This window comes from Diplotaxodon limnothrissa, linkage group LG10, assembly GCF_057381915.1.
Source record: "Diplotaxodon limnothrissa isolate DT_005_m linkage group LG10, D_limnothrissa_male_GT1.1, whole genome shotgun sequence".
Taxonomy (NCBI): domain Eukaryota; kingdom Metazoa; phylum Chordata; class Actinopteri; order Cichliformes; family Cichlidae; genus Diplotaxodon; species Diplotaxodon limnothrissa.
The window spans coordinates 17,111,131-17,128,176 of record NC_140605.1 but is presented as its reverse complement, the minus strand read 5'-3'; the positions used below and the strand labels follow the sequence as shown (position 1 = coordinate 17,128,176).

Genomic DNA, 17,046 nt, shown 5'->3' with positions numbered 1-17,046 from the left:
TTGCCTTGCTTGGTATCATTGTTTTCAGCTCAATCTCACATGTCTGAATTTACAGTTATTTTTCCATTGACATACTGTATTATCCCAACTGATCTGAAATCACACAAAAAACAAATCCTAGTAATAGTTAGCAAATTATTTTCATAACTTGAAATGCAATAATAAATAATAAATTATGAAAACCTATGTACACATTTTGTAAACAAAGTTACAGTGGGGCAAAAAAGTATTTAGTCAGCCACCGATTGTGCAAGTTCCCCCACCTAAAATGATGACAGAGGTCAGTAATTTGCACCAGAGGTACACTTCAACTGTGAGAGACAGAATGTGGAAAAAAAAAAATCCATGAATCCACATGGTAGGATTTGTAAAGAATTTATTCGTAAATCAGGGTGGAAAATAAGTATTTGGTCAATAACAAAAATACAACTCAATACTTTGTAACATAACCTTTGTTGGCAATAACAGAGGTCAAACGTTTACTATAGGTCTTTACCAGGTTTGCACACACAGTAGCTGGTATTTTGGCCCATTCCTCCATGCAGATCTTCTCGAGAGCAGTGATGTTTTGGGGCTGTCGCCGAGCAACACGGACTTTCAACTCCCGCCACAGATTTTCTATGGGGTTGAGGTCTGGAGACTGGCTAGGCCACTCCAGGACTTTCAAATGCTTCTTACGGAGCCACTCCTTTGTTGCCCGGGCGGTGTGTTTTGGATCATTGTCATGTTGGAAGACCCAGCCTCGTTTCATCTTCAAAGTTCTCACTGATGGAAGGAGGTTTTGGCTCAAAATCTCACGATACATGGCCCCGTTCATTCTGTCCTTAACACGGATCAGTCGTCCTGTCCCCTTGGCAGAAAAACAGCCCCATAGCATGATGTTTCCACCCCCATGCTTCACAGTAGGTATGGTGTTCTTGGGATGCAACTCAGTATTCTTCTTCCTCCAAACACGACGAGTTGAGTTTATACCAAAAAGTTCTACTTTGGTTTCATCTGACCACATGACATTCTCCCAATCCTCTGCTGTATCATCCATGTGCTCTCTGGCAAACTTCAGACGGGCCTGGACATGCACTGGCTTCAGCAGCGGAACACGTCTGGCACTGCGGGATTTGATTCCCTGCCGTTGTAGTGTGTTACTGATGGTGACCTTTGTTACTTTGGTCCCAGCTCTCTGCAGGTCATTCACCAGGTCCCCCCGTGTGGTTCTGGGATCTTTGCTCACCGTTCTCATGATCATTTTGACCCCACGGGATGAGATCTTGCGTGGAGCCCCAGATCGAGGGAGGTTATCAGTGGTCTTGTATGTCTTCCATTTTCTGATGATTGCTCCCACAGTTGATTTTTTCACACCAAGCTGCTTGCCTATTGTAGATTCACTCTTCCCAGTCTGGTGCAGGTCTACAATACTTTTCCTGGTGTCCTTCGAAAGCTCTTTGGTCTTGGCCATGGCGGAGTTTGGAGTCTGACTGTTTGAGGCTGTGGACAGGTGTCTTTTATACAGATGATGAGTTCAAACAGGTGCCATTCATACAGGTAACGAGTGGGGGACAGAAAAGCTTCTTACAGAAGACGTTACAGGTCTGTGAGAGCCAGAGATTTTCCTTGTTTGAGGTGACCAAATACTTATTTTCCACCCTGATTTACGAATAAATTCTTTACAAATCCTACCATGTGGATTCATGGATTTTTTTTTTTTTTTTCACATTCTGTCTCTCACAGTTGAAGTGTACCTCTGGTGCAAATTACTGACCTCTGTCATCATTTTAGGTGGGGGAACTTGCACAATCGGTGGCTGACTAAATACTTTTTTGCCCCACTGTATATACAGTTATTTATCTAAAAATGCATCTGGCCTAAAACCTGCAGGCCTGACAGCAGCAGGCATGCAGGCAGCAGCAGACACTGTCTCCAGCATCCACCTGGGGACAGTGTTTACATTGCAATCTACCTTTGTGACATTCATTAGTGCCTTACTGACACACAAAACGAAACAACGAATATACTAACTACACAAGACAACACAACACACTAACTGTACACTCCATGCTAAACGTCACAAATCTGTCACATCTCGAAACTTGCTCTCTCTATGCGTCTCCGCCATCACTCCCAAAAATCTCCCCTCTTCCTAAACAACCATGTTAAACTGGTTGACATGGTACATTTTTCCACCAATAGAAAGGAGGGTTTTTTCTCTTTTTTCATAATGTCATTACAAAATGATTTATAACCGCTTATACAACCCCAGAGAGTTAATAACACTCACCTTCATTTCATTTCCAGAGTGTAACAACTAGCCACCTGTGTGAAATGTGAAATGCCCATGGTGTTGTTCAAAATGTGCTCTGGGACAATCATAGGCATTGGTTGCTACTGAAAACAAGAAATAAAGGCGGTCTAAGATGGATGCGCAGCAACAACCGCTTCTTTAAGATCGTTGCTGATGTCTTTCCTTCTAGGCATTGTGTTAATACACACCTGAATGCTCCAAAACGTCTGCTTTTATAGAGGTGCCCACACCTGCTGATGATCAGTTAATCTAGTGAATTTCATACCCTCTTAATTCCTATGGAAGCAGTAAGTTTATTACATTTATTGTTTTTTAATACATAAAAACCTCAGAACTGTAAGGGAGAGTATTTTGTTTGGTACGAAAAGTACAATACAAACTCAGCACATCACAAGAAACAATGTTTTTATTTAGGGGTACATAAAAGTTTGTTAAACAGAAACTCCTTTAAAATGATTACAAAGAACATTTATATAAATCGCATGCATAAAAAGGTATAAAATAAGTCTGATTGCATCCAAACTTTCTGTAAATAGGATAACAAAAGTCATTATATGTAACATACATAGCAAGTGTCATGCATCCTCAGATAAATATTAGGCTAGGTAGTGTGTTGCACTATGTGTACGAGCAGTAAGCCGCTCAGTAAGTTTGGTACTTAAATTTTAGGAAACATCACAAAACGTTGACTGTGGGGGAGGGTTAATTATACCTTTTTACTCTATACTGTATACTAATAGATATATTTAACAATGCTGGTTAGAGGAAATTCTTTCACCAACAATTAAAAGCTTCAACTTTAGATAAAATATACAAACACACACTGCAGAAACAACCGAGCAGTTAAAAAACAACAAAAAAACCAAACAGATTATACACTTCTTACATAGCTTTACTAATAAGGGAGAATTAAACTGCTCCCCAGCTGATGTTTGCCTCCTGCATTGCAACTTCAGATAGCCTTTTCAGTTAGAGTACAATATATACTACAAACACAGCATCCGCATTTAGTATTTTTCTTTTTGGAGAAGTCAGAACAGGATCTTTGATTTATGCTGAAGTCCTTTTATGAAGCACGACACGTTTCGCTTGATCCACAAACAATTCTAACTCTACAGTGTGGCAGCAAATCAATATCTTATTAGCACTAAAAAAAGATTATTTCTCTATGATAATATTGTATTTTTCCTACTATTCCAGGCATCTAATGCATTCCTATCCATGCAAAACTGCTGGTATGATGCTGCTTTCCTGTAAAACCATCTAATCTACATCAAGTAGCTGTAGACTGTGAAACAGGTTAGTTGTTGCAGTAAATTTTACTGGTTAATAAACAACAAGCCCAAATGAAAGACTGCATCTTCTACAAGATATTCTAAAAATAATATAATGTAAATCAGACACATGACTTATCGTTTCATTGAATATGAGAAAATCAATTAGCCTTTGACATCCTCCCCATTAATTTTGATGCATTTGCAATTTAGGAAACTAAGGGGTAAGACTGGATGCCTGAAATAGTAGAAAAGTGCATCTGAAAAATAAACAGCAATGATAAAAATTGTAGCTGATTTGCAGTTGAGAAGTTCAAACTTGGCTTGCACGTTTTTTCTGTGTGGAGGTGGTGCTTTGGTGTTATACGAGGAGAATCATTAGGATTGCCTCAAGCCAAAAAAGGGAATAAACCAGTTTAATTATCAAAGCTGGAGGAATGCTGGCAGATGATTTAATTTATGTTAGAAAAAAAACCCAACAAAGAAAAGGAGTGGACAAAGCAGCCACACGCTACGCAATCCAGTATAACAAATCTCTAACACATACTTGTGAAGTTTCAATCCAGTTCTGTGTGCACAAAATCATGGGAATAAAATGCAACCTAACATGGCAACAAGACAAGTAAAACCTGTATGTTAGTAACTGTATATGCAGAGATTTTACATCAGAGCGGTGTGAGGGTTTCTTTTTAGAACAGAGATGGGCTAATTAATTAATAAACTTCATCAAATCACCAGATGAGTTGGGATTACCGTTTGCCGGGGGAAAATCCTGTATTGGGAGACATTGCGTTACAGTGATCATGAGATCATTCACTGAAGATGTTCTCTGTAACAGTTCCTCTCTGTGTGAGGAGGACTCCTGAAAGCAGATTATATTCTAGTTTTAGTCTTCAAACTAAGACTCCTTTGTATGGTGGCATCACTCTGTAGCTCTTTTTATTATTTTTATTTAATGGCAGACTTTGAATTGTCAGGTCTTTAGACCAAGTTTTAATACTTCTGCTTGTGAGGATTTCAAACAACTGCTTTTAAGGTTTGGAAGTAAATGCGACTCCTTTTAGCATCTTCATTCATGACAAATTCTATAGAGTCACACCACAAGAGTGCATCAAGTCCCTAAACCAGAAAAGTGGCAGCTTTTCAGCAGGAGGTCTTTAGTCAGGTATAACTCACCTAGTGTTAGTTCTTGAGTTTGATTGCTTAGTTCTGACCCTTGCTAGGAATGTTTTGTTGTTGTTGTTTTTAGCACACATGTACATTTAAAAATCTGAATTTAGAGGCTGTTTTGACGTAGTAACCCACTAAAAGTGTGTGTAACAAAACGTCGTATCGCTTCTGTACCACTTTTATTCTTTTGAAATGCTCTTTTTGTGAATTCACTCTGTTTTTTTAAAGTACCCCTAATATGCTGTTGTTATTTCTGTGAATGTTGAAAGGATCTTATTGTAGCGATGATGTCTGTGTGTTGCAAACATGATATCAGCTGAAGAGTAAATGGGGCTGGCCTGTACTCTTCTGTAATACCACTTTGAACCACAAGGCGGCGCACTGTGTCAGTGTAGTCTCTACTCTGTGTGAGCTAATCTGCTGAGATCAGCATGAGATGTTCAAACATGATAAAAGTTAGTGTTAGTGTGACATGTGTACAGAATTCATGCTACTATCATATTAAGCCTAATAATTTGGGTAAAAAAAAAAGTATAATTTTTAAAAAAGAAATATTAAAGTTCATATGTTTGGATAGTAACACAAAATATTTTGAAAAACACATAAAATAATGCATTTCTGGGTGTAAGAAAGCTTGTTAATGGCACAGTTTTGGGGGGGGTTTGTAGGTGATAATTAAACATACTTCCTAAAATTTTTAATTATCTCAAACTTTTAACTTAACTTGGAACTTTAAAAATTTAAAAATCTAAATTTTGAGATAAATTTCAACTTAGAAAGAATTTGCAGATCTTTCTTTCAAGTGGCAGAAACAAACTTCCATTTTGTTGCGTGGACAACTACACTAAAATTTTATTGTAAAACACTGCCACCTTTTGGTTAAAGTGTTTTACAATTAATTTTTGCATGCCACACCATGTACTGGACTTCATGATATTGCTAAACAGTTTGAGGGGCTTTCTAAGCAGTTCAGGCTTTTCCTCCGTTACTCATCTAACTCACTATGTAACACATATTACCCACTTGGCAGTTTTGCAGAGCCCAAAAGCAAGCACGAGGAACTAGTTAAATCCAGATGCAGGCCACCCTTGTATCACCAACAGAGTTGGTAATTATAAATGTACCTAACGTTAGAGTTCCTCGACCAGACAGAAACATCATTGACATATGTTAAAAACTATAGGAGTGCTGTGATTTTAGCCTTAATTACATGCAAAATGCTCTCTGTGAGAGAAAATAATCAACTATTGAATTTAATCCTAATGTGAATAATGTTTTTCTGCTTGCACCCAACGCCTCTTAGACTGTTAAAAACCTGTTAACTTCATAACCTCTTCAGTGTTTCCTTGCTTTTGTCATTTCAACCAACCAAACAGAGCAGCCTTTTAGTGACCATCTTAAAGAGACAGGAGTGTAAATGACAAGGCATTTTTAAATGTACAGTTTGAGAAAACCAGCATTAAAAAAATCATTTATAGATTTTTCTAGTAAACATTTAAAATAAAATTCTGAACCTGTAAATGAGTATAACGGGGCACTTTAAAAGTTTGTTCCAAACCAGCTACCAAGTAAAGACTAAAAAGAATGGAGTGTTATTAGAAAAATGAAAACATGGATGTTCTGTCGTGCTTCTCTTTAAAACCAGGGCCAAAAAGAGTAAAATACCAGCAGCTTACCACCTTCTTCCTCAGGATGTGAGTAGTGTTAGGTTATCCATCACACAACGGTAGCATATTCTCTCTGTAATGTTGTTCTGTACCACCTTTGGAGCCAAAAATCCACCAGAATTCTCAGTCACGTTATGGAAATTTGATGCCAAATTACATTTGGACCAGTGGCTGGTCGTGTCTATAGCCAGGTGAGCAGGCTGTCTCTGTCCATGTGCGAGCCGGATAGAACGGTCTCCATGTCCATCAGCAGGTCTGAACTCAGACCCTCTGGGATACAGGGCATCAGTTCCTCGCCCTCGGACATTGGGAGCACGGGCATCGAGTCCTGCAAGGCCATCGAGGGGGGCTCCGAGTCACCTGAACGAATCAGAAAAATGTTGCTTTAAATCAACAAAAGGTTCAAAAGATTTCAAACTGCACTGAATTTCAGTTTCACTGTCAGTGGCTTAAGTTTCGACACATTTACTCTCACAAAATAACCCCAACTAAAAACAAAGGATGCTAGGATAAGATCTTTACACTGTGTTAATCATTAATTTGGTTTAGCTAGAGTGTGGATGGATGATTAATCAAAAGCCTTATTTCCCCACCACAGAAACCCAAGTCTGTGTTTTTGTGTCATGGATGTTGTGTGTTTAGGTACATTACCAGTGTCCATGTGCTCCACAGAGCTCAGCATGTGGTCCGTCGTGCGGGGTAGGCTGCTGACGCTCAGACCGCTGTCAGTGCTCTCATTGCGAGAGTGAGCGCTGCACAAAGAAACATGCAAACCACAGTTACCTTGTTTTAGCATCTCAGCTCACAGTAGACTTTAAAGAGATTACAGATACATCAACTTCTTCTGGTGACTGAACTGCCAGTGCCTTCTGGAAATATTAATTTATGTAATATTTGTTTGCAGGTGGTGACCACAGATCTTTTTGTTGGCTTCCCACTTAGTGGACATGGAATTACGATGGTTTACGTTTCACTGGACAGATTGATCTCCCTGAAATTTAAAAGGCTTTTGTTATGCTGTGAAGATCAAGTTGATTATTTTTTTATTTTTTTGGGCGGGGGTAAACACTTCTAAATTTCTTATGAGTCAACACCCATGACTTCAATGATCACCACTCACCCATTAAGTGTAGGTTCGTGGTTCGATGCTCTGATCCTGACATCCAGAGACGGGACGAGTGTCTGTGCGCTCCTGTCGTGGTCCATCCCACCGGGCATCTGGCTCCTTCCTCCTACATCCTGAAACGCAAGACGCACACACACCTACTTGTATGACTTTGTGTTACACTCAAACTGAAACTGAACTGAACACCTGATATACAGCACAGGATAACTAAGTAAGCTAAAAAAAAACTTCTCTATGCAGCAGCTTATGGACACAACTGTGCAACTTAAAATGAAGCGCAAGAGTTTGGGCGCAGTTTGACCCCTGACCTGTGGTGCGATTTGCTGAGGGATGCCTTGCTTGCATCTGAGCCTGTCCTTTTCCTGACTTTGCTGCATTGCCATGCCAAGGATGCTTGGGTTCATCTTCTGAGCTGTAACACAGAAAACGACAGGAAGAGATGCTTTTTGAGAATTACCTGAATATTTTTCACAACATTTTAGCATTTACAGTTATGAGGAAAACTTTTCAAAACTTTGCGATCTTTCTTTTTTTAAATTTTTTTTATGGCTGCCACAAAGCAACTTGTGATGGTGGACATTGGAACAAAATAGTTCTCATTGACAAACAAGAATTGTCAATTTAGGAGACACAAATTTGATAGTGTGCTACCTAGACGCGGGTCGACCCATGTGGTGTTCTTATTTATGTGATCGATGTAGTACATCTCTCCATCTGCAGTCACAGCCTGCTCCCAGCCTTCAGGCAGTGGACCTGAACAGCAGTGAAAGTACACAGTGAGAAGGCAAATGGTAGATGGAGAGCATGGAGTACTGAGAGAAAAAATAATAAAAAAAAAAATTAAAGAAAAAAAAGAGTAGAATATGGCCCACGTCCTTTAATTTCTGTGTTGTCTCTAGTTTGTATATATGTATATATATATGTGTATGTATATGTATATGTGTGTGTGTGTGTGTGTGTGTGTGTATGTGTGTGTATGTGTATATATATTAAAAAAAAAAACACCCAGCACGCCCCTGCGGGCGGTTTATCCTTCAAGCTCGGGTCCTCTACCAGAGGCCTGGGAGCTTGAGGGTCCTGCGCAGTATCTTAGCTGTTCCCAGGACTGCGCTCTTCTGGACAGAGATCTCCGATGTTGTTCCTGGGATCTGCTGGAGCCACTCGCCTAGCTTGGGAGTCACCGCACCTAGTGCTCCGATTACCACGGGGACCACCGTTACCTTCACCCTCCACATCCTCTCGAGCTCTTCTCTTTGTGTTCTGAGTGTTCCTTCTTCCTGATATTGCTGTCATTCGGAACCGCTACATCGATCACTACGGCCGTCTTCTTCTGTTTGTCTACCACCACTATGTCCGGTTGGTTAGCCACCACCATTTTGTCCGTCTGTATCTGGAAGTCCCACAGGATCTTAGCTCGGTCATTCTCCACCACCCTTGGGGGCATCTCCCATTTTGACCTCGGGACTTCCAGGTTATACTCGGCACAGATGTTCCTGTACACTATGCCGGCCACTTGGTTATGGCGTTCCATGTATGCCTTGCCTGCTAGCATCTTGCACCCTGCTGTTATGTGCTGGATTGTCTCTGGGGCATCTTTACACAGCCTGCACCTGGGGTCTTGCCTGGTATGATAGACCCCAGCCTCTATGGATCTTGTGCTCAGAGCTTGTTCTTGTGCTGCCATGATTAGTGCCTCTGTGCTGTCTTTCAGTCCAGCTTTGTCCAGCCACTGGTAGGATTTCTGGATATCAGCCACCTCTTCTATCTGCCGGTGGTACATACCGTGCAGGGGCCTGTCCTTCCATGATGGTTCCTCGTCTCCCTCCTCTTTCTTGGGTTTCTGCTGCCTGAGGTATTCACTGAGCACTCGGTCAGTTGGGGCCATCTTCCTAATATGCCTTCTTGTTCCAGTAGCCCACTTTTCGTCAGGGTGCCCTGGTTCCTCAACACCTGACGCGGACCTTGTTGATCCGGGCGACGTCCGAGCCGGCATGCCTTCATATTTATCTGTCTCGCTCATGTCTGCGGTAGGCTTGCTTAGCATAGGAGGTCTAGCCTTAGGACCCTTACTGGATACAGACGCCCCAGGCAGGAATCGAACTTGCGATCCTCTGTTCCAAAGGCGTGTAGTCTAACCACTACGCTATCATGTGTGTGTGTGTGTGTGTGTGTGTGTGTGTGTGTATAAATGAGAAAAGCAAATGCAGAAGCAGTGTGTGAGCATGATTGGAGGAAGTCTGACTCACTGTTACAATGCTGAAGTAACACATTCTGTGGTTCTGTGGCTGCAAAATGAGCCCAAATCATCACTCCTCCACTGCCGTGCTTGACAGTTAACGTGAGGCGTTTGTGCTGATATGCTGCGTTTGGCTTTTGTGAAACGTGATTGTGCATCACAGACAAATATCTCTACTTTGGTCTCACCTGTCCAAAGGACATTGCTCCAGAAGTCTTTTGGTTTGTCCAGATCCACCTTGGCAAAGCCGAGCCATACAGGCTTTCTCCTGGCAACCTTTCCAAACAAGCCTTACCTGTTCAGTCTTTTTCTAACTGTAATGCTATGACCTTTAACATTTAATAACCAACTGAAGCCTGTCAAGTCTGATACGCAGCTCCTTTTGTTGCAGTTTCTCTAAGCATTGCATAATCTGACCATTGTTGGGACATCCACTCCTGAGAAGACTGGCAACTCTCTTGAATATTTTCCACGTGTGAATAATTCTCACTGTACAATGAAGACCTTATATAACCTTGTATAACTTTATAATCCTTTGCAGATCGATGGCCAGAAACATCAGCTTATCTAAGATCATTGTGGTCGTCTTTGCTCAATAAATACTCACTCATAGGTGCTCAAACATGGTGTTGATCAATTAATCAAGTGCATTTGCTATTACTTCACCTCGAATTTCCTAAGGAAACAGTCAGGGTCCACTTAGCTTGTTCCCCACACACTGCTTCTACATTTGAATTTTTTATTTTATTTTTTTAAAGCAGTGACACGATGTAATATGTCATGTTTTGTTGTTGTTTATCTGACGTTGTATTTAACTAATTTTAAGACCGGTTGTAAGAATGTACACAGAAATCTCTTATTGTGCAGCTGCATCAAAACGCAGCAGTGTACTTTGTTTCATGCAGTCCCCCATGCTGTCTCCACGCACATTTACAGTCAGTCTGTCATTTGACCCGTCAAAAAACCCCCAAAGAAAATATATAAATAATTGCAATTTGGGTGAACTGACCTTTAGATTTTAATTTATTTAAAGATAAGACGGTCCAGTTAACTGGAAAACCTGCATCTAAGTAAGGAAAACTCCTGATTTCTCTCAGATGAAATCCAAGAGTCCCGTCTCTGTGATTTTGCTCCCACCAAAATCACCAGAGCCACCAAAAGGATAAAGAAATCCCACCCAGCAAAGACCTGATCCACCGGAGGTGGAGTTATTATCAGAAGCAGGTCTGTGCTTTTCAAAGAAACTGGACGGCGAGCTGAGGGTTTGTAGGAGCTAGCAGAGTGATACCTTTCTCTGGGTTGATGTTTTGTGGTTGCGTTGTAGGTGCTGGGTTGCTGAGGGAGTGGGCATGGACCGGAGGGCCAGAGATGGGATGCTGAGCCGCAGCTGACTGAAGCTGTGCCAGGCGAGGGTCATGCCAAGTGGTTGTCTTATCCAGGTGACTGAAAAAACACAACAAGTCTAAACGTATCTGTGACTGTTAAACTACTGTAACCTGCTGGATAAGGAGCCTCGGACCTGCTTTACCTGTACGACCAGACGCTCACACAATCACATTCACACAGACAAATGACAACATTTGTGCTGCTGTAAACTACAATGACCTTTGTCAGGAGTGTCAGCTGCCAGGCCATGTGCTCCTGTGAAGTTACAACCGCACTGGTTGCAAAACTAGTCAGAACATTTTCTGGCTGCATGCAGCTAATTTGTTTCAGGCCTTGGTTACAGCAGCACTCCTGCATGCCTCTCCTCACTGTTTCCCATCACTTTTTAATCACATTGTTTGCACTGCTTTCTGTTGCAGGAAAAAAATCTAGTGAAAAATCTAAAGAAACGTTTCTTGGTGCAAATATAATTAGCTTTGAAATGGGTCGGTTTGATGATCCACGTAACCTGAACTACTATTGATGATTTTTATCATATTTTTACAGGAAGCTGTCAAGCAAAAGTGCAGCAAATGTGACTGTAAATTAATCACTTGAACAATCAGTGTGATCAAATTCTTATAAGATGCCACCTTGAGATTTGGAAAATTGTGAAAACCACTTGTTGCAACACAGGATGAGTGCCAGTGCACAACAGAGAGGATTGGAACAAGATGAACGGGGCTCCTCCTACACAACCTTTCTAATAACCTGCAGAGCAGAAGAGATGCAACACAGATAAACTGGAGGTTAACCTTACTTGAGGAAGTAACGCTGGCCAGTCGGTGTTTTGGCCATTTCCCAACCTCGGGGGAGTGGCATGTCATCGGGTATGATTGGTGTTGCTGCTACATCTGCTGCTTGAGTGGAGAGGGAGTTGACAGGAAGGGAAGCAGGGGAGGAATGGGCGCGGACGTGATGAGGAGCCTGGGAGCCGCACACACCTCCATCTGAACTGGCCTGACGAGAAACAAGCAGGGTTAACAACTCTGTCACGAAACCACAAACGGCAATCAGAAACATAAACCGACCGGATGGACAACAAGATCTGGAAGGAAACCAGAGTGAGCACTAAGAGGAAGAAGATTTAAACCGGTCATGTTCAAACTCAAGTGCTACGCAGTGCTGTGCACAGTACTAGTGTTGCTTTCCACACAGTTGTCCCGATGTTACTGCTGATCAAGTCTGACACACTGCAAGAATTCTCATGTTTGAGTCACATCTACAAATATAAGAAACCGTTTAAGGAGGTATGACTGATGATTGTGAAATAAATCAGAGTGTTATGCAATTTTAAATGATAAAGATGACAGGTGCTTTGTAGTCACAAGAAAATCCAAATGTTTCTCCCTGTGGCTTCTGTGAATCTCACCAATACCTTTATAACATATAACAATCTTCTTACAGCTGCTCCATCTCACCCTGTTCCTCTGTCACACCAGCCCTCTGGAACTCCTCCTTCAATGCATCTACAAACTTCCTCTTTTCCTCCTGCCTGGCATCTCCATCAACATCTCAGCCTTGCCTCTCTAACTTTGTCTCTATTTCTCCACTCATTTCTAATCTTCTCCATCCTGGTCAATCCCAAAGAAAATCTTAGCATCTTCACTTCTGCCACCTCCAGCAAACTAACATGGTAGAGTTAAGGACATATCTGAAACACTTTAAATATACAAAAACAAGGCGAATCTTTAACAGATACAGTCATTTAAGGTTTTATGCATAAAGTGAAATCCTCGTCAACTTACAGTTATAGATTCAAAGTTGGTAAATTCCTACCTTTGATAATTTTGCAGTGTAACTTACAATCTAAAAAAAAAAAAAAAAAAAAAAAGCAGCCACTTTTGCATAAACCTGAAAACGTCGAGCAGGTCAGACATAGGGAGCCGTGCATCATTTTGCAGCACAGCTGAACTGTTTACTGTGGCCAGAAGGACTACAAATATAAGACAGCTAACACAACAGGTTAAAACTCTGTGTAAGAGTAGGAATCATACAATCATCAGTCAACTCATATCATTTTCTTAGTCTCAACACAAAATACTGAACTCGGCAGGCATTCGGCAATGAGAAAAATGGGAAAACAATCCAATAACCTCAGTAAGACAGTCAGTCAGGACAGACACTGTTTTGAACCCTTCTTTTTTTAAAGAGCAATATTTTACACTTGTATTATGAAGCGGCAGTCTGCGATAGCTGGCTGACATTTCTAAGACGTCTCGTTTTGACACTTAGATAAACAGATGAAAGCATCAGGAAGATGGAAGCAGCAGGAAGTGTTTGGTGTTTTTGCACAATAAATTCTCTTAAAGTAAACAACTTCCCTTTAAACCCTAAGCTGCAACCATTTACCACCCATGTGGAAGCAGGGAGGAAAGCAACAAGATTCCCCAGGTCTTATAAAACGTACATGTTAAGCTGTTATTTACCCACAAAACCGCTCCATTTTACTTACTTTTTTATATTTCTAATATTTGTTTTGCATGTGTAAACAAGGAAAAACCTAAAGGATCAGAATGTAATGCATCAGCTCCATGTGTTTCTAAAGTATTCACCCCTCCTCCTGCCTGCTCATACAGAACATGTCATGTCCCCACTCTGTCGGACTGCAGGTTTTTTGGATTGCTCTGCATCACTGTGGTCACTGCACAGCTGTGATTTGCCATGAGTGTAAGAGTGTAATGCAGAGTCGGCTCTGTAAGCCTGCATGGTGAGAGAACAGCGGCTGTTTTTAGTACTTGTCTGGAGTGGCCCCGGGGATCCGGCTGTCTGAAGAAGGAGTCCGGCAGCTTTCTCATCCTCATGGGGAGAGATGAAGGCTGTTTGGCCGCGTTGGGGTTCATCACCGCCGTGAAGAGGGCCTCCAGCTCCGTCTGCGAGTCCCCGCGGACGTGCACGATCTGCTGCCCGGCCGGAGGCGCGCCACGGTGCGCGTCCATGTCGCCAAAAGTTTACTGTCGAAACAAATCTGTCGAAAAAGTGAAATAACGTAAACAAACAAGGAGAGAAACCCCCCCACCGGGCCCGCTGAGACTAGATCCGTCAAAGTGCTGGAGTTATGATCGGATTTGTTTACACTTTTTGCCCACCAAACCCCCCCTCCCCAATCACCACCAACACCACCCCATTTGAACTTTTGCGTCGTTGCGGCTCTTTTCCAATCTCTAATGTCTCGGAAGTAAATCAGATGTGAACAGATTGCCAATCATTCTGTAAAGAAGTCGAAAGATCGCATTTTAAAGCACGGATCTCAGAGCAAACTCAGTCTTAGCGGTGGACAACATGCCTCCCACATACCTTTAAGCAGCCAGACCGTTTCCCCCCTCTCTCTGTATTCCTGCAGAGGAAAAAAATAAGTCGGAGAAATCTCAGCCGGGAAAACAGTCAGGAAGACACCCAGGTTTGACGCAAAGTCTCAGCCGAAAACCTCCCAAAGTAAAAGAATAAACGCATAAATGGAAGCTGGTAGGAGAAGAGTGGTTTCTGCGAGACCTCCAAACTTTTTTTTTTTTCACATCCAGCTTTCAGTCTAGATTCCCGTGATAGTGCGAAGGGGCGGGGTTGCAGGCTTTAAAGCTGCCGCAGTTGCAGGGGAAATACTTCACTCCTAGGACAGACGTGTGAACTATCAATAAGAAGGAACAAAAAACGACTTTGAGTTTTTTTAACACCTCCACTTGGATCATGTGAGTCACTTTCAGCCCTTACAATGGACGGAAATGAGCGTCATTCTACTTTCTGCCTAGATTTTTGATTCCAGTTTGTGCGGTTTTCCAGTGCAGCTGATGAAAGTAGCACAGCGCCAAATGCGGATAAGGAGGGAGGTGGGAAAGAGACAAGCGCAATAATATACTTTCAGGGGATAGGTGGGTGGGGGATCACTTCTTGAGTCCGGGCCTGGGTCTCGTCTGGTTTGGGGGTTGGGTGGGGAAATTGGGAAGTTGTACTGAGAAAACATCCGCCCCTGATGAGGCCAAGCCAGCCGGAGCCTGTTTGTCCCGTGCAGGCACGCAGGACACAGCGCCTGCCTCTAGTGGAAAACACGCGCTACAGTGAGCTCAGAGCTCAGCTGGCCAACAGATTGAATTCAAGAAAAATGTCTTTCTGGACTGCAGTGCGTCCACTAATTCAGTTCAGTATAACCCACCAAAGGCAGCAGCTCACACGGGGGGCGCCCGAGTCTTATATTAGCTAATAAACTTTGACTTGACGACTTATTGATCTGAATAAATGCTTGACTTTTTAATTTTAAAATAGTGAAAAAGTTAGTTTGAACTCATGCCTCATGAAAAATGTAGGCCAATTACCTGATTGAGCTTTAAAAAAAAAAAAAAAAAGTTAAAACAAATAAAAAAGTATTTTTCCATTCTGATTGTTTCTGTAAGCACATTTTTATTTACTTCATAATGTTTTACAGTCAAGCACTGGAGATGTTTTAGGTTTTTTCTGCATCGATCACCTTTTAGAAACCAGTTTGTTTACCTTCAATCCAGTCTGATTAAAACACTGATGGAGTTATTAGGCTGTGTAAAGTTATATATTATCAAAATATATAGTTTGGCTTATATATTGTGTGTGTGTCCCCCCCCCCCGTTTAGTCATTACTTTAGAGAAGTGTATACAATTTGAGGCCCATTATTTTACCAGTGAAGTACAAAGATAGCAGCATGGTGTAACACATACGTTTACCACTGTGAGCACTAAAGTGCTGTGACGGCCTCCTGTCTGTATACATGGGCAAGTTGCATAAGCTGAAGGTGAAGAAAAGGTCAGCAGACACTTTTCAGACACTCTGCCCTCTCACAGACACTCACAGGCTCAAATATCTGCGAGTCCCACTTTGCTGGCTAAACTGAGTGACCTGCACTGCTTCCATGTGAAATAAAAGTGTAAGAAGTGTAAGTATTAGCCAGGCGAATTAAATGCACTTGATTCACTGATAACCAGTAAGTGCGGGCAACTCTAAAAAAAGCAGATGTTTTTGACAGTTTGCTGGTCTGGACCATTCAGGTATGTTTTAACACTACGCTGCTATCTTCCCAGGAGTGGACGCCCCAGCAAATTCACTCCAAGGTCAGACAGTGAAAGGCTCAGAGGAAGGGTAAAAAACCCCTAGAGCTACATCTCACACTCTACAGACCTCAGTTAGTAGGTTAAATGTTAAAGTTCATGAAGGTATGACTGAAAAAGGCTGAACAAGCATGACTTTTTCGAGGGTTTGCAAGGAAAAATCGTCTTCTGTTTAAAAGAGTATGGTAGCACAGCTTAGGTTTTACAAAGCTGGATCTGAACAAACAAGACGTCCTTTGTACAAATTAGCCTAAAATAGAGATATTTGCACATTAGCACAAACACTTCATATTAAAGGTCAAGCGCGGTGGTGGAAGGGTGATGCCGCAGCACCTGGACACCTCATTGAGTCAATCATGAGCTCTATAGATCACGTGAAGCCATCTTTTTGACAGCTAAATTAGGTCAGAAAACAGGACAATAATCCCAAGTACAGCAGCAAATGGCTGAAAAAGAAAATAATCAAAGTGCTGCTGCAAAGTCCAGACCTCATTTTCATTAAAATGCTGTGGTAGGACTTTAAGACAGCTGTGCATATACAAATATCTGCAAACCTCAATGAACAGAAGCAAATAATGGATGAAAATTCCCTCCAAGCAATGTGAGAGACTGTCACACCGAAAGCCTCAAGGTATTGCTGCTAAAGATTGTGTTCTTACTTTTTCACAGCACTGCACAGACTGTTTTTAAATGTTTTAAATGTCAGGCTTAGGACATCACTGTCACTCATATTGAATTTTCATAAAATCAAATTCATGAACTGTTCTAAGCAAGAATAAAGT

The 17,046-nt window shown here is 41.7% G+C and overlaps 1 protein-coding gene across 2 annotated transcripts; it reads right to left on the bottom strand.

The window, feature by feature from the left end:
* Positions 1–2,715: 2,715 nt before the first annotated feature.
* LOC146624197 (transcriptional coactivator YAP1-like) lies at positions 2,716–14,728 on the bottom strand. 2 transcript variants are annotated; one of them, XM_085364504.1, is made up of 9 exons: positions 14,492–14,728; positions 13,933–14,162; positions 11,955–12,154; positions 11,058–11,212; positions 8,185–8,286; positions 7,842–7,945; positions 7,528–7,646; positions 7,059–7,159; positions 2,716–6,767 (listed from the first exon to the last, which is right to left on the bottom strand). In XM_085364504.1, exons 2-9 carry the CDS (start codon positions 14,131–14,133, stop codon positions 6,589–6,591), a joined length of 1,161 nt encoding a protein of 386 aa, XP_085220630.1. In that variant the 5' UTR covers positions 14,134–14,162; positions 14,492–14,728; the 3' UTR covers positions 2,716–6,588. The 2 variants fall into 2 exon arrangements, with proteins under 2 accessions (XP_085220630.1, XP_085220629.1); XM_085364503.1 differs by lacking the exon at positions 8,185–8,286.
* Positions 14,729–17,046: the final 2,318 nt, after the last annotated feature.